The sequence below is a fragment of the Amblyomma maculatum genome, chromosome 3 (genome assembly GCF_055883805.1).
Source record: "Amblyomma maculatum isolate TAMU_Amacu chromosome 3, ASM5588380v1, whole genome shotgun sequence".
Lineage (NCBI taxonomy): Eukaryota > Metazoa > Arthropoda > Arachnida > Ixodida > Ixodidae > Amblyomma > Amblyomma maculatum.
In genome coordinates this window covers 152,090,974-152,107,884 of record NC_139346.1, presented here as the reverse complement: position 1 = coordinate 152,107,884, position 16,911 = coordinate 152,090,974, and the positions used below count along the sequence as shown (strand labels likewise).

The 16,911-nt window shown below is 45.3% G+C and overlaps 2 protein-coding genes across 3 annotated transcripts in view; both read left to right on the top strand.

Moving 5' to 3' along the window:
* Dp1 (satellite-binding protein 1 Dp1) overlaps nt 1-10,177 on the top strand; it is a 42,107-nt gene extending 31,930 nt beyond the window's left edge. The window contains exons 13-16 of the mRNA XM_084598222.1: nt 1,162-1,377; nt 2,892-3,104; nt 6,657-6,875; nt 7,217-10,177. Coding sequence (XP_084454348.1) covers nt 1,162-1,377; nt 2,892-3,104; nt 6,657-6,875; nt 7,217-7,474 — 906 coding nt within the window. The 3' untranslated portion in view covers nt 7,475-10,177. The remainder of the gene's footprint in view (nt 1-1,161; nt 1,378-2,891; nt 3,105-6,656; nt 6,876-7,216) is intronic.
* A 654-nt stretch (nt 10,178-10,831) lies between these two features.
* Nucleotides 10,832-16,635, top strand: LOC146196485 (SUZ RNA-binding domain-containing-like). 2 transcript variants are annotated; one of them, XM_084598226.1, is made up of 4 exons: nt 10,832-10,988; nt 11,289-11,341; nt 11,830-12,123; nt 14,204-16,635. In XM_084598226.1, the coding sequence occupies exons 1-4, from the start codon at nt 10,929-10,931 to the stop codon at nt 14,316-14,318; spliced, it is 522 nt and encodes a 173-aa protein (XP_084454352.1). In that variant the 5' UTR covers nt 10,832-10,928; the 3' UTR covers nt 14,319-16,635. The 2 variants fall into 2 exon arrangements, with proteins under 2 accessions (XP_084454352.1, XP_084454351.1); XM_084598225.1 differs by lacking the exon at nt 10,832-10,988 and adding an exon at nt 11,039-11,116.
* Nucleotides 16,636-16,911: the final 276 nt, after the last annotated feature.

Genomic DNA, 16,911 nt, shown 5'->3' with positions numbered 1-16,911 from the left:
CCATCTCAGCCAATCCAAGCCGTGAGGGACTAATATCGACAGCTCAGCTGTTCCCTCGCCTCAGGAGAACCTCAAGCAGCTACTTAGCGGCTACTTTGCTCAGTGACGAGGCCATTTTGGAAGTGGCAATGAGTAGAGAATCAGACGCTGATTCATCAGCCAGTGAGGAGTTCGTGCTCGAAAGTTCGACCAACACAAAGCCCACCATCACAGGTGTACAGTCGCAGACTGATTTTTCAAACTCCAAAAATTCGGACATACTCTATTATTCGGACTGCTTTGTGGCACCGTCGCCCTTCCCATAGGCCGTAATGCATAACAAATATCGAAATTTCGGACACTTCGCAACCTCTCATTTGATTTTTCGGACCCTACTTGAGCCAACTCGATCGACAGCAGCTACCCACACTTACGCTGACTGAAGCATGAAGCATCATTTCCGTTTTGGAATGAGCCTCCTTACCGCCCCAAGAGGTGGCGGTAGGAGCGGAGTACGCTCATCATCGTTTTTGTGTGCTCCGGCACAATGGCTAGTTTCGGTCTGGCCCATCCAATCCAGGTCAAATCCAGTAGCCGCTGGCCCGGTCGTCTCTTCTTTCTTCTTTGTGACGGCGTGCGGTGTAGTTATAGTGTGCAGTGTTCATTCTATTTGTGTTCCTTGTGTGTTGTGTACGCCTAGCAGTGAGACCAACGAAGCACACGGGAATGGCACCAACATCGGGGCAGTCAGCGCCGGGGAATTCAGCTAAGAAGCGTGGCAAATACGCAACGATGATAATGGCGAAGAAGATCGCCGTGATCCATCAAGTGCAGAATGGCCGTCTGCTGAGCGAAGTTGCCCGGGAGTTCGGCATCTCAAAGCAGACTGTGTCGGACTATATGAAAAACAAAATGAAGATTTTGAACGAATCATTGAAGTCTTCTTCAGTGCTTGAAAGAAAAAATTTCAGAGAGGGCAGCCACCCGAAGCTCAAAGAAGCACTCCACATGTGGCTGTGTGCGACAGTTGCAAAGAGGATCCCAGTGTCACGGTTAGGAATATGACAAAAATTAAGCCAGTTGTTTGGGTGGTTATGGGCTGCACGTGCCTAATAGCATGACTATTGTATAGATTTCTTCCTCCGGCATTGAGCTCACAGACTGCGTTCCCGTATTCCTCAGGTGGAAGTCCCATTCAAGCTGCACCGCTTCATCATTGGCCAGAAGGGTGCCGGGGTGCGGCGGCTCATGGAGGATCACGACGTGAATATCACGGTGCCCCCACAGGCCGACGAGAGTGACACCCTGGTCATCTCCGGCTTGGCCGATAACGTTGCCTCGGCGAAGGAGGCTCTGCTCGAGCGTGTCGCCCAGATCCTTGAGGAGGAAGAGGACAGGGTGAGTGGCAGATTTCCTCAACCTCTCTCTCTCTTGGGGGCTTGGGGGGATGGGAGAGAGGAGGGGAAGCACCTCTGAAGGGTTAAGTGGGGATCAAATTACAAAAATTGCGAAAGAAAAGTAGATTTTAGAAAACTAAACTTTTTCGGCATCTACAATGCTCATTCTTTGCTGTACTAAAATATTTAACCCAAAAACTAATTATTAGAGTAAAAAAATGTGTAGACATCATTGTGTACATGTGCAATGTATGCTAGTTCACAACTTTGAGGCTTGTTTTCTCAAAAGTTTGTTTTAAGCTTATCACCTTGCTCGTGGAGAGCATAGCTCGGCAATGAATGCACGGATTTCAATGCCATTTGTTTTGTAACTTTACTTACATATGCTTTGTATTGAGGGAGTCTCGAAATGTTCTGTCTAGGCTCACATTGTTTTTACCAACCGGTAATTAGGCCATGACGCATTCTGAATATTTGTAGAAGGTGCATACTCTAAAAAAGCAGAGAAATCAAAAACGAATTTAAGAATGTCTTGATCTAGACTATGCTTCGTGGTGAATATTAAAACCATTTAGAGACCCATAGCACATTTTCTTGACGTGCTGGGCTTTCCACGAGCAAGCAACATGTGATCAAAGTATAAACAATGATAAAACAAATTACTGAAGATATCAAAGCAAAACTTTATATCCAACTGATGCTATTTCAAGTGTGTACACTAATTTTAATCTCTCAGAGTCGAAAAGTGAGAAAGTTTGCCTACGATCCCCTCATCCCCCTTAAAGGGGGACCCAGGTATTAGACTCATGTTACATTTCTTTTTATGGACACATTATACCAAGTTCTCATTTAAAGCATAGTGACTGGCTAGTTGGCTTTGCATACTGGATACTGCAGTGCAATAGTAGCCTGGTGCCTATGTAACCTCTTGGACCTAGTGCTTATATAATCAAGTTCAAGGCAATAAAATCTAGTTGTTAGTCAGCGATTGTTTGCATTCCTCTCGTCTTGTCCTTGTTACTGCTGCGCTGCAGTGTGTAGTAAGTTTTCACTCTTTGTACGATGCCATGTGCCAGTTTCATAATTGTAAGCATTTTTTTCCTGCATCAGGCCGTTTAGGTACAATGTAAGCTCATTAATTCAAACTTAGAAAGACCAGAAAAACGTTAGAATTATTCAACTTTTGAATATCAAACGAGCGAGGAAAAACTGAAAAAAATCCACTTGCATTACAGTACAGTGAAGGCCCGCTAATTCAAACCTCTGTAATTCGAATTTTCAGATAACTGCGCTGCTCGGTCCGGCTAAGCTTAGCTGAAGTCTATGTATAAAAAAGTTCATTAATTTGAACTTGAGTCTGTTCCACCACTGATAGTTCATACCTAGTGTCACCGCATCTAGGCAACGTGGCACCTTCCACATAGCCAAAGAAATGATCCTGCGGGTCAAAGGAAGCTCATTGACATTTAGAATCAGAGCTTTAACTGTTTATTCTTTTTTGCGTTCGCTTTGCAGAAGCTGCGAAGCTTCCATCTTGAGGTGGAGGTGGACCCCAAGTACCATCCCAAGATCATTGGCTGGCGAGGTGCTGTGGTTACCAAGATCCGCAAAGATCACAATGTCCAAGTGCAATTCCCAGAGAAGGGAGAGAACGTGATTACCATAATTGGCTACGAGAAGAATGCCTGTACTGCTCGGGACGAGATTCTGCGCATCGTCAAGGAGTGGGTGAGTGTGGGACAATGTATACGTGGTCTAATTTGCAGGGTTTGATTTACAATAATAGTTACAACAGCAAACTAGTCATGCAGTTTCGTTCCAGTATGCAGGTGAAAGCTGCAAACGTATGTCGCGCTCAACGACTGACGCACATGTTCAAAGATCTATTTATTCTGCCATGTCACTCCCTTCTCTCTCCCATTCCCACCTCTTTCCTCGACCTCGCCGCCCCTTCGTCAAACACTTGTCGACTGTCCACTCGGTTTCTAGGACCTGTACCATACCGCGCGCACACTCGGCCTCCGAGATCTGCACCCTTCTGCTCACCCTTGTGGAACCAGTCTCCTTATGCCGGCAATCTTGCCTCACACATGCAACCGTTGTGACTGGAAAAAAAAATGTTTGAAATTTGGTCCAGGAAACTGACATCCAATAAGTCAGTCGGTCACTGTATTTGAAAGTTTGCTGACCAATTTTTCAGTCTGAAAAGTCGTCCAAATAATCGAACATACCAAAAAAATTTGCTGGATCTTTGCTTAGAGAAACTGGCTTGCAAAAAGAAAATGGCAAATTTTGGCATTTTCAATGCTTTGGTTGTGAACAGCGGTATTAAACCTTGACTTTAAGCCACTACAATGGCTGAGTGGTTAGGACACTTATTTTTGATCCTGGTGGTGCAGATTTGATCCATGGCTGAGTGGTTAGGACACTTACTTTTGATCCTGGTGGTGCAGATTTGATCCTGGCCGCAGTGTCCCCTTTTTGGTGGAGGTAAAATTCAAGAAGTGAAAGGCAGTGCATTCCCGTTACAAGCCCTGCGCAATTTTTCATGGCCCCAGTGACTTTGAATCAGCGAAGTTTTATTTTTAGCGTCATCACTTGCATGCGCTTATAGGAACTGCTCATGAAAAGTACCGTATTCACTCGAATCTAAGACGACTTTTTTCTTCACAAATATGGTGCACGGTTTGGGGGGGTCGTCTTAGATTCGCAGCCGTCTGAAAACCGGGTTGAAAACAGAAGATCGGTCCACGCGACGAAAGAAAAAAGCTTACGCCAGAAGCGCACGAGGTGCTACGGTGGTAGCTTGGCGACAAAAAAAAAAAAAAAAGGGGGGGGGGGGGGGGGGCGTGGCCTTCCGAAACCCACTCAAGGCCGCCCGCGTCCCCTAGCCACCATGCCCCTAGACGCCCCTAGTCTAGGGCCCGACTGGGTAGCCTCCGCTGTTCTGTCGTTCTCTTTTACGTTTCTTCTGCTCGCGTGCTCCCTCCGCTCCGAGCGTGGAGAAAGGAGAGGGAACGAAGAGGCGAGGAAAGAAGCGGAGCGGCTCCCTGTGATTGGTCCGAAATGATGTCACTCGCTGCGAAATCAGTGCTAGCGTCACTAGTGTGTCAGTCATCTTTCTCTATCCGGGAAGCTGCGTCTCTCCGTGCTGCGTCCTTGTTTGCGCCTTCTTTGTTTGCGGATGTGAACGGTGTTGTTTGCGCACGCTTCGTGATGAGTGAAACCAGGTGGCATTATACGGCACAGTTCAAGCGGAAAGTTATTGCTGTTGCGAACGAGACTGGCAACAACCTGGAAGCAGCCAGGCGCTTCGGCGTTTCTGAGGTGAACGTGCGCAGGTGGCTTCGAAACGCCAGCAGTTTGGCAGCGTGTTCAAGTTCGCGGAAAGCCTTTACGGGACCACAACGCAGGCGCCATGCAGAGCTCGAGAAAGACTTGGCTCGGTATGTGAATGATCTCCGGAACAGATGTGTCGCCGTCACCGTCGAGATGATACAGATGAAAGCCAGGAAATTGGCCCGTGAGCGTGGGATTAGTCGCACAATTTTCAAAGCTAGCAAAGGCTGGGTGAAGCGTTTTATGAACCACGCGGGATTCTCGCTCCGCCGCCGAACTTCAGTCTGTCAAAGGCTTCCGGAAGACTTCAAAGAGAAGTTAGTTTCATTTCAGCGGTACGTCATCGGGCTGTGACGCCAACACGGCTACAGCCTGGGGCAAGTAGGCAACGCAGATCAAACACCGATGCATTTTGACATGCCGGTCAACTACACTGTTAAAAAAACTGGCTCTAAAGGCGTGAAAATTCAGACGACGGGAAATGAAAAGCAACGAGTGACTGTAATGTTAGCTTGTACTGCGGATGGTAGAAGGCTTCCCCCCTACATTATCTTCAATCGGAAGACATTGCCAAAAAAGGAAGACTTTCCTGCTGGTGTCATCATCCGCTGCAATGAAAAGGGGTGGATGACCGCGGAGATGTTCAACGACTGGCTCCACACCGTTTGGTTCCGTCGTCCAGGAGCGCTGCTGAGGCCACGTTCGATGCTGGTTCTGGACGCGTTCAAGGGGCACACCACTGACGCTAGCAAGGCTTTAATGGCAGACAACCGGTGTGACCTCGTCGTCATCCCAGGAGGGATGACCTCGCAGCTGCAACCTTTAGATGTCTGTCTGAACAAGCCTCTGAAGGACAATGTTCGTAAATATTACTGTGAGTGGATGGAGCAAGGAGGACCCGCACTTACGCCTACCGGAAGGTTAAAGCGAGCATCGTTGTCCCAGCTCGCGCGGTGGATCCTGGACGCTTGTCGCGCTATTCCAGATGAAATGGTCGTCCGCACATTCAAGAAATGCGGAATTTCCAACAACCTCAACGGCACGGAAGATGACATGTTGTGGGATGATAGTGACAGAGGCCAGCAGCAGCAGTGACAGTGAGTGATGGTCGGTGCACTCGTTTGTTGCAATAAAGGAGAAAAAAAAAATTTTTTTCTTATTCATTGTTGTTAATTGAGGGGGTCGTCTTACATTCGTGGCAGTCTTAGATTCGCATGAATACGGTAGCTTCAAACAACTGGGTGATACCATGTCGTGTTTGTGGTCTGTGAGGCTGAATACAAGCTTGAAGCACCAATGTCACCAATGGTGACGTCAGTACTGCGCAGCACTGTTTTCTTGAGTCATTAAATCTATCTGCTCAATTTGGTTGCATGTGCGACTGGCACAACTTGACTTGCGTACAAATTGTGTAGCGCCACAGATGAACCCTTGCTGTTTGGGTATAGTTGGTTCGTTCCCATGCTTACTGGATCCAGAGCACGAAAAGGCTGAGCGCAATGCACTTGACGAGACTGAACACAGAGCTATTCCTTATTCCAAAAAGGCGCAAACTTGTTTGCCCACATGCTTGCCAACGCGGTTAGAAATTGAAAGCAGAAAGTTTTGTTTCCCTGAAAAAGTGGTTCTGTCTTCTGTGCCATCCTGTCGCCCTTCTTGCTCTTGTGCTCTTCTCGTCTTTCTTCTCATGCGCTGATGAAGAGGGAGAATTACATTTTTTTTTTAAGTGGTTCTTGCTGCGTTCTTAATGGACCTTGAAGGTTCTTGCCTCATTTGCTTCTTATTATCACTAATTAGTACTAGTGCTTTGAAAAGGGCTGCTCATTCTCACAAAGTAGCTTGCAAAACATGATGGCTGGGTATGTTTGTTTTTTAAATTTGTTTTTCTCCCTGAATTTTCCCTTGGGCCACCTGCATAATGAACATGTTTTGCTGGTGCAGGAGGATATGGTGACCAAGGAAATAGAAATCGATCACCGGGTGCACTCCCGACTGATTGGGGCCAAGGGTCGCAACATCCGGCGCCTGATGGAGCAGCACAAGGTGGAGATCAAGTTCCCGCGGCCAGAGGACCCCAACAAGGACCTGGTGCAGGTCACAGGCGCAGAGGAAGGTGTCGAGGATGCCCTTGACTACCTCAAGCAGTTCGAAGACGAACACGTGAGTCGAGCTTATCTAGGGTGGGGTGCCTGGTGCCTCAGAACAAGAATCATTCTTGAACCTTTCAGATGCCCCGGCAACTGATTTCAGGTTTCACTTTTACCGCTACTTCTTCGCTGCTTCCTGAATTTGATTATAGAATTGAGGCAGTTTAAAGCTTTGAATCTTTTTATTCTCCGTGCATCACTGATGCCGCTAACAATGCTCGACATGGTTCTTGGTTATTTCGTGCCTAATTTCCCGCGACTTCGCTGGCGGGGAATACTGTGAATTGTGCTGTGGCTACAAACCTTAAAACTAATGCTCTGTTGCATTGCTGTCTTTCTCTCATTGATAACCAGTTGGAAGACATTGTGGACCAAGAGAGCTACCACCAGTCTCGCCAGAGCCACAACAACAACAGCGGCGGTGGCAGCAACAACTCTCAAGGCTGGAACGAGACGTCCCCGTCGAGCGAGGGCTTCGTTGTGCGTGGTGGGCCCTGGGAACAGCGAGCTCCCGACACCACGAGCACTCAGGAGTTCCCCTCGTTCGGCGGCGGACCTGCGCTGGACTCTGCGCCGGCCAAGCCTGTGCCCTGGGGGCCCTCGCGTCGCTAGGCAGCTGCTGTGGTTCCACCCTTCCTTTCCCCTCTGTGGCAGCCCCCTCTCCTTTATACTTCCACGACACTGGCCCCTTCAATTTAATGTGGTTTCCTCTTCCTGCACTTCCAATGCGCGCTGCATTGTCTGTCCACATCCAAAATTGGGTCTTCCTTCTTGCCGCCTGCTAACTGCTGCTGTGGCGTGGGGTGTGAGAGCTGTTCTGGACCAGCCATGGAAGACTTCTTTTCAAGCTGATGTGTCTTAGTTCCCCCTTTTATTCTTATGGAACCGTCCTGCACTTTTTTTTTCTCGTAAATGGCCTGCCAGGTACTGGTTGACCGTAGTGTCGTATTTGCCGGACGCATTGCTTTGAGCACCTGCATCAGTTTTTCGTAGTGTCGTATTTGCCGGACGCATTGCTTTGAGCACCTGCATCAGTTTTTCCAAGAGAGTTGAAAGCAGTTCCACGTTCTTTTCCCTTTATTTCTACTTTTTTTTTTAATTACGTATTTTGAAATCTGAGCACATGCTGGAGTTGCAAACAGGCTCTCCTTTTTTTTTTTTTTTTCTTTTTTTTTTTTTTCTGTCACCCATTCCTTTCTTTCCTGTTCTTGTGAGCAGGGGAGAAGTCTCTCCTGTGCATTGTCATGAACTGGAAAGGTTGCGACTGCTGCACCATTTTTTTTTTTTCCGCTTTGCCTAGGCTTGCCTCTTAGTATTAATTTAATTACTGAATAAGCCATCCAAATTTTCGAACCCTGCCCATTGAGGAGAGTTCTTGTTCTTGCATGTTACTTCACTTTTTTTTTTTCTTTTCCATGCTTAAAAATATTGTATGTTGAATTTTCACTGATTTGTTAACTTCCTTTAGTTATGATTATACGCTGTGGCATTGTTAAAAAGACTGTATATTGCGATTACTTCAATGGACTGTGTCGCCATACTGTGCTGTAGACGTATTTCATTCCTCTTCTGTTAACGTTGAACTCAGAAACATGGGAAAAGGGTTTGTTGCAGCTGGCTTATACACCAGGTTGTCTGTCCTTCATTTGTTGATTAAACTAAAGCAGCTGGTATTGCTGCTCCTGGCTGTTCAAGAACTCTTAGTTTGCTCATTATCATGGTCTTTTATTTTTTTTTCTCGTTTAACCTGTGTTGTCAAGGTGTGTGCGTGTGTGTGTGTGTAAATGGTGTAAGTGTGAATGCTGTGTTGTCATGTGTCACCCCCCCCCCCCCCCCCTTTCTCATTTTGTCTCGTGGTCGAGTACTAATTAAAATGCTGAGTCAGTCTTTGTGCTTCCTGTACTGCTGAGACGTTTATTATTATTATATTATTAACTGCAACCTTTCGTGAATGATTCTCTTTTCTTCTTCTGATCAGCGGACAAAACAAAGATCAATGCTTTTCTCATGTCCTCTTCTGAGAAGAGCCCTTTTAGCTGAAGGCTGCAAAGAGTAATTGTGATGCCTAGGATATCCATTGTTTCTGTTCTATAATTACTGCATGAACAAAATCAAGTGGCCGTGACAGACTGTTATGCTCTTAGAGTTTGTAACTCTCTCTCATTTGTTGCAGTCATTTCTGTAGCCCTTGATTTCGTTCCTTTGTTTTTCTTAAATGCTTCTAGCCTCCTTTTTTCTCGCCTAATAAATTGAGGCATTCTTGTCTTTCTACGTCCTTTTTGGAGGAAAGTTGCGTTGCTGCTGTTTAGCTTGGTGTTGGCCCCTTCGATTTTCATGTGACTGCAGTTAATCTAGCTGCACAGCTTGCTGTCTCATTCTGTAGTTCAAGCAACTCGGATTGTTTTGTTCTTCTGCGCAGTCTCTGAAAACTCAGCAGGTACAAAAGAACTTCTTTATAAAAATAGTAGTCAACATTCGAAAACTCTCCCAGCTTTTGCTTTTTTGTGTGTGTGTAGTTTATATGGCATGAGTGTTTGGAAAACAGGCACAAGTTGTGTAAGGCAATGCTCAAGTTTGTCTGGTGCAAACACAGAAACCAAGCTCAGACGCCCTTTAAACCCTGCATTTTTTTTAGGGGGGTGGGGCGCCTGCTGTCTTTCGTTCTCGGGTGTACAGAAGAGCTAGTAGTATTTTCTGTTGCTTCTGTACACTTTCCTTACCACTTCCAACCTTGGACGTTTAGGTGTGGCAGAATTACGCTCGTCATAAAGAAACCTGTTTTCACTGTGCTTGGTACGTTTTACATGATGCGTGTATGCTGTATTTTTTTTTTTTTTTTTATACTATGTTTTCGACGTTTCACATTGTGTGCAATGTTTACAGCACCGATCAAGTCGGTACAAGTAGCACTAGTTACTCATACCTGCCCTCTTTTAACTGTTCAGACTTGCTTTGTGGGGGACCTTTGCTCTACAACTTTGTTTTCCCCCACATCAAGGTTACATGTGCATTCGAAACATGCAGTCACAACCATTTTTAGCACCTGCAAGACAAAAAAAATATTGTGAGATTAAGTGTGGCTGTCTGGAACCTTTCTCATTTTGGGCGGGGAAGCCATGTCGTGTTGCTGTGTGCAGAATGGTGATGAGAGCGAGAAGAGTTTCGACGGAGCGTCCCTGATGCCACCCAAACGGCGGCTTGGGTGAGGGTCCTAGTTGGGGGCAAGTTTCTATGCAGTCTTTGTGCCAGTCGTTGTATATTCTAAAGAGGTATATTGATCTATAAAAAGGGGAATAAAAAAACGTTACAAAAGTTGTCTCTTCTTTCAAGCCACGTTTGTGTGCTTCACAAAGTCGACACTGCCGTACGTGTGCTTCACAAAGTCGGCACTGCCATACCAAACCTGCCATACTTGCTCTAGCATTTAGGTCTTCCACTGTACTGTAATTAAGGTAAGTATGGCGTCGTGTCATAACCTCCGTCGATTTTTAATAATATAGTAGCTTCGCTGGTACGGTTTACCGTAACCACCTCGAGGCGCTGTGGCCTACATTTGTAGTCAGATGGTCTGTGGATCGCTGCTACCTGTCTGTTTTGCGACGTCGGCGGTACTCCGCCAAAAACGTAGCTGATACTGTCGGAGGATGAAACTAAGCTTACCATTTCGTTAACAGGTATTGCAGTAAGCGTCGCGTTGCGCTTTTGAAGGAATCCTGCGCGTGCCAACTTCTGAGTCATCCTACAGTTCAGTGGCGCGGAGGCTTGGAATATTGGGGATCGCGCACGAGCGCGTTTCGTGCGCGGGTGTGAAAGGGCATGTAGTTTATTATTTTTTTCATTCAGCATACGCTGTTTCGCTAGCTCCAAATATGGCAATCAGATTGAAGCAGCATGGAATTAGAGAGATATTTTCCTGTTGCCCACGTGGGCTAGATTGATCTGCTAGCCAAACTGGCGCAAGCGCTGCTATTTTTGAATGACCTCAACACGAAACTACTTTGCGCGAGTTGCCGTGAAAGGGCCATAGACGTCGCGTCGGTCGCTTTATTTTTATTAGTTCACAGTTATGGCAGACGACATTTCGGACGATATTTGCGACGACTGGGAGGATATGGTGGAAAATGGCGTAAGTCTTCAGGCTGATATAGTTTGTGTAGCTTTCGCAGCACATTTACGTTAACTGCAGGTATTATGCAAGTCGTGTTGTGGTCTCCGGTTGGCCAGGTTGAATCGACGAAGGTTATAGCCCTAACGGTTAGGCTTATGTTTCTCCACTGAGCTTTCCTGTACGATTCATTTAGCTCGGCCCGTTTCGCCTTGCACGAGAAAACAAACTCCCTATTAAGATCGCCTCTGTGCTTGCTGCTCGCACTTGTGTCCTGTGCGCGTCGCTGGAACTCTAACATGTGTTGTCATGTCCAATCAGGTGCTGGAGAAGAAGTTGGAAAGGTTAAAGGTGAAAACAAACTCCGCAAACAGGTCAGTTTACTTGACGTTTCTCCTGTCGCGGTTGCTCTTGTTCTCGAGCTTATGGGAAGCTTACCCAACCTGTCGATTTCTAGAAGGAGTTTCCTTCAAAGCGCCCAGTACGTGTAACAGTGTTCATGTTGCTGACAACAGTCTTCTCGTAGTGTAGGCTAGACGGTGCAAACGTCGCGAGTGCTTTGAAAGTTCTACAGGTTGCTTTTTGTGCGTATTGTTACACAGAGTTCCAGCTGTGCCCTTGTTTCGTGTAGCTGTTGAGTTCTCACTGGCACAGCCGAACGGCTTCGTGCTTGCCGCGTCCTTCTGATAACATATACCGTCTTGATATCCACTTAGCCATCTTAAGGCGTCCTCCGTAACTCGTTTTCTTTTTTGCGTGTTCCGCCCAACGCACCTGCCAGGCCTGTCGCTGATTCTAGCGTAGTTCGAGATTCGTTCCGTGCAGGCGTCTAAAAACGTTGGGTGTCTATTCCGTGTTTCAGTAACCACACGGACGCTCCTGCGAGTGGCGGTGGGACCGGTGTCGGCGAATTAGCGGCGATGCCGCGTGTGCTTCTCGAAGACAGTGTTCGGACGCCGTACGCGCCGGCTGTGAAAATCCTGAAGCGGCCGCCCGACGCGAACCGATCTGGCAGCAGCCTCAACGGTACCGGTTCCGAGAAATCGCCCAATCGTCAACCGGTCAAAAGCCTGCAGCAGCGGGAGGCTGAGTACGCCGAAGCAAGGCTGCGAATACTAGGTTCGGCCCGCAGCGAAGACGACAACCAGAAGGAAAAGTAAGGGCGATCGGGAGTGGTACCACCACGTATCCGTCTATTGCACGTCTGTGATATGGTATATTTTGCATGACTGCGTCCATTTCGATCGGCTGTGCGTAATTACCAGAAGATGGTCTGTAAACTGTATAGATATCGTATGCGTTTCTGTTTGTTTGCAGTCACCACTTGTACACTATGCATAGCTTCTTGACTTGTCTCTAAGCACATTTTATTTTGCGCCCGTGCAGCATTGAGTATGGTGGGCAGCACTCTGAAGGCAAATTGTGCATTTAACATGTATTCATACCAGCCCCTGCAGTGATAAAATTGTAAATATGGAGTTTGCTATGACCTGTGTAATAGTTTTAAAATGTTGGTTATCAGCAAATTATTTTTTCTGTCACTTGTGTTTCCACTACATTGAGATCGTTTATCAGAATTATTTGACTTCTTGCTATGTGATCCATTTGACTTGTTGCATTCAGAGTCATCCTAATTGCTTCAAGCAGGCTCTTGCCACTCGTTTTTGTTTTGAAATCCTCTACATACCTCAGTGCAGCTCTATAGGTAGCACAAGCTAGCCTTTCGGAGTTTTCTATTGTTTATAGACTGAAGTAGTCACTACGGATGCACGTGCTCTTGTTCAGTATTTACATATAGGCAGTTTCCATTTAATATCTTTGTCACATCAACTGGTTGTATGCCCATTAAGTCAGCGGCCACCAATGGAAGTCAGCCGATACTGCACGGTCCTTTGCAGTGACCATTGCACCTTGTGGAATTAACTCGATGTTGGTTAGAAAATACCGGTTGAAAGGTTACAGGCCCTTGAGAGCATTGTTGCTCTCATATGGCAAACAAAAATACAAAAACTAAAAGCAAATGAAACCTCCTTCTTATAATATAAATTGTAGGCTAGGTCAGTTTGTTCACAAGTAATTTTGATTTTGACTATAACATTACACTTGCACTGACTGTCAGATTTAAGAATCGACACAATTTTTATTATGCATTGTGTTGCTGCATCTCAGTTGCCTTTTAAATGAATATATGGACCAAATTCTTGCTTTTTCAAAAATTATGCGGAAGAAAATATTTGCAACCACTACGTAGCTCTACGCCAGTTAACTAATTTATAATTGAATTTTTTTTCTTGTGTCGGTTTAGTTCCAACAGCCAAAAGGTGGCTGTGTGAAAAAATAAATAAATAAAAGCTGAGATAAGTGTACTTCTTCCTCATTTTTTGTGATTCCAGCTCTTCGGCAGGCAAAAGTTGTGAATTAAAATGAAGTAGCAGTCATACTGTGGTTTTTGTATGCCTTACATGACCCCAAATCGTCTGTTATGGCTGTTCATCTCTGGTCAGTTCACAATCCATGTGGCTGTCCATGCTCTCTAACGAGCTGTACATGATAAGAACCCACGGCTAAAATCTGGTCTGCCTGCTCCTTCGACTGAGTACGAGAAGCACCCTTCAACTGCTGCACTAGGTGAAACATGAATGCTTTTGAAAGGCCGTGCATGCCGATTATTGCCCCTCTATCATTATCAGGATATTTCTATATAGTGGGCATAGAGATCGCTCATGTGACAGGTCAGCAAATTGGTTTATAATATTGAAGATGCTACCAAGCACTTGTATAGGAGGCAGTGACTGCATTGTATGAGCAGGAAATTGCATAAATCTTGGTTTTGCTGTTTGGTGAGAATGTTGTTTTTGTGCTGAGGTATGCTTTTACCCTGATATGAGAGCTTTCGTCAAGTTGTAGTATGTGGGTTTCTGGCACTTATCTCTAACATAAGCAGTAAGCAGTGGTGAATCCACTAGCATAGCAGATTTGGTCATTGCAGATCCTCTGACAGCAAAAGTTAGTTGATTGTCAGCGTGGTTTTTTGCACAAGTATTTTTTTTATATATATAACCCAGTTATTTACACTAGTGTCATAACAGCCAGCCTTTGTAACCTAAGTAGCTCAAATGAAGGTACTTTCTGAACTCATCATTGACATTCTGTGTGCTGTACATGCTACACAATATGCATGCTATTACTTTGCAAGGAGGCGCCTAGACGTATTGTGCGTGTGTTTGTGTGTGCAGGTCGGCTGGTGTAAGTGTTTTGAACCATGTGGTGAGCGACCTGCACCAGGTTCCCATTCGGCAACCCCGGGGTCCTGACCAGGGATCCAATGGTTTCCAGCAGCCACGGAGGTAGCGCTGGCTTGAGGCATTGACGTTAACTTCTCCCACGCTGGACCCCTTGCCTCCTCTGTCACCGGTGCGTCGTTGGCGTCGTGTACATGCTGCAAGGAACTCTTCTACATGGAGTGTCACTTCGCAGAAATGTCAAGAAAATGTCGACATGCTCTTCTCTTTTGGTGTTCTTCTGCTGTCTCGTCATTCTTACTGAAATGCATGCTTCACGGACTCCACTCTGTTGCTGCTGACCGGGGCAGGGCAGGATCTTGATGGGTATTGTCGGCAGTGCACCTCAATTATGGAATCGCTGGTTTTCGCATGGCTTTGCTAGTGTTTTTTTATCTGCGTGCAGAGTTGGTTTTTGGCGCTTTCTACTGGCACGGGTAAAATGATGCGCGTTTGATCTATGCTGGTTTTGCGGTGTTTACAAAAGGGCTCTTGGTTTCACTATCCTTGTTCATTGGTACCTATTGATGCTAAATATCTTCCTTGTGGAAAGCTCTTGGCTGCAAGCTTGCACTGGTCTTCATCACTGGCTCCCAACCATGTAGGTAGTGTACCAGCATCCTTGCTCCGATGGTTGCAGGTGCAGTGGAGACTATGGCGTGCTGTTTAGAAAGGCTGTTGCGTGTGTACATTTTGTTTTCCTTGCACTGATGTGTTTTTGAGTGAGCAGTCTTTAATATTTTGCTTATACTTTCATTTTGGGGCACCATGTGGATGAGAGGAGTGGCTTAGAGATGTACACGAATGCATGTGTGAAACCAAGAGCTTTTGAGCGAAGCTTGTGCTGTGATGATTGTTGCATTTTCACCTGCCCATTTAGTGTAACATTTTCTTGAGTCAGTTTCTGGCTGGCAAAAATGTGCTAGCCTCTCACTATGCACGCTACACAGCTTGTTTTTACCACTTTCCTTTTTTCTTTACACCTTACTGGGTCAGCACGTGCATAGTCCTTTCTTTGCACACTGCAAAAATGAAATTCTCCTGTTTGTCTTTTTTGCTTGTAGTTCATTTTGTTTCACTGAGGGAAGAGTATTGCATGTAGAAAAACATTTTATGCAAGCAGGTTGTTCTGGGATAGGCATGCAGCAGGTCTAATATCTGCCAACCTTGAATTACTGCAGCTACCCTTTCCCAGGGCCCAGTTTTTTTGAAGGAACAGTGCCATTAGGCATGTTTCGCTCAACAAACAATGTCAACACACGCAAGAATTTTTATATATATGTATGCATGTGGTGAAGGCCTTTCCTGGCATTAAACGGGGTGCTAATAGGGTCTGGTTGCAGTATTTATAAATTGACATGCTTGCTCATTGGAAACCGTTTACACAAATACATGCATAAGCATTGTCGAGCAGGGAGGCATGGAGGGGTAAGTAAACTGTAAACTGTATCTGTTTCATGCTGCTTTACAACTAGGAGTGAATCCTATCCTGGAACAATAACGTAGGCTGCTAAACACTGTGGATAGTCAGTTGAGGCTCTCTAACAATGTGTTGCCCTGTTTTTTGCATGCTCTAGCTAAATTGGACCTTGTTTTAATGTGCATGCAATTGAGTTTATATAGGGATTTCAGTGCATCAGAATATACGTGCATATTATACAAAAATATATAAATATATATATGTTTACATATATATGTACATATATACACAACATTTTCTGACTGCCCTTGAACTGTGTGAATACATGTATGTATACATTACTGTATGTGTACATATCCATGTGTAAGTGTGTATATATTGCTAATAAGTAGTCAGCTGAGTGATCGGTGTCAAGAGAGTTCATTGAGAGTGTAGTGTATTTTGCTATGTGTTCGTACCTGCAAAGTGTTGTTCTTGCGACTACGAGCTTGATCTTTGAACCACATTTAGTTTTCCAATGTGTCGAGAAAAATTTTTTCTCTTGGTTAGAAACCTCTACTTACACATTGTCCATGCACGTGAGAGATTGTTCCTTTTCGTACTGCCTTTTGCTGTTGGCTACTGCAGCATGAGCACTATGGCCACTGGAAAGACTGAATGGCCGGACTCGGGATGGTCACAAAATAAGCATGGGGTCCTTGTTCACACTCGTGATGTGCAGTTCTTTTCTGACGTTTATTTTTCAGAGGGAGGGGGGGGGGATGTCAAGTGGAGACTGAAAATTGTGTAATTCTGGAAGCAAGATAGAAAGTGTGGTCTTTATGACTTTACAAAATGCATGCATCGCTTACATTTTTTTTTTTCTGTTCCGTGTGTGTATGTGTATGTTAAGATCAAAGACAAATTGTGTGCAAATTTGAGCATTGTGCACACCTTCGACATTCTGTATAAAGGCTTTCTTTTGCTCTGTCACATGAATTCTTTGCTTGCTTTTTAAGCGTGATCGGTACAAGATATTTTAGATGTATGGCCGATGCTCTTTCCTGCTCACATTTTAGTACTGTATTACCAAATTGCTACTTGGGTGATGCCTGAAGCTGCTTCTTATAAGTGGTATAATCAGCGATAGCTTCTGTAAACACTCACTGTACTGTCTTAGGTGTGCAAACACACGTCTATATATTTTACTGATTGAAAAGTGCTTCTCTGTGTTTTTTTTGTTTTTTTTGCTAGAACTAGAAAA

Coding starts and splice junctions, on each gene's coding strand:
- LOC146196485 (XM_084598225.1), top strand. CDS start 11,054: ATGCAAGTCGTGTTGTGGTCTCCGGTTGGCCAGGTTGAATCGACGAAG. Junction 11,117..11,288: donor CGAAGGTTATAGCCCTAACG/GTTAGGCTTATG, acceptor ATGTCCAATCAG/GTGCTGGAGAAGAAGTTGGA. Junction 12,124..14,203: donor GACGACAACCAGAAGGAAAA/GTAAGGGCGATC, acceptor TTGTGTGTGCAG/GTCGGCTGGTGTAAGTGTTT.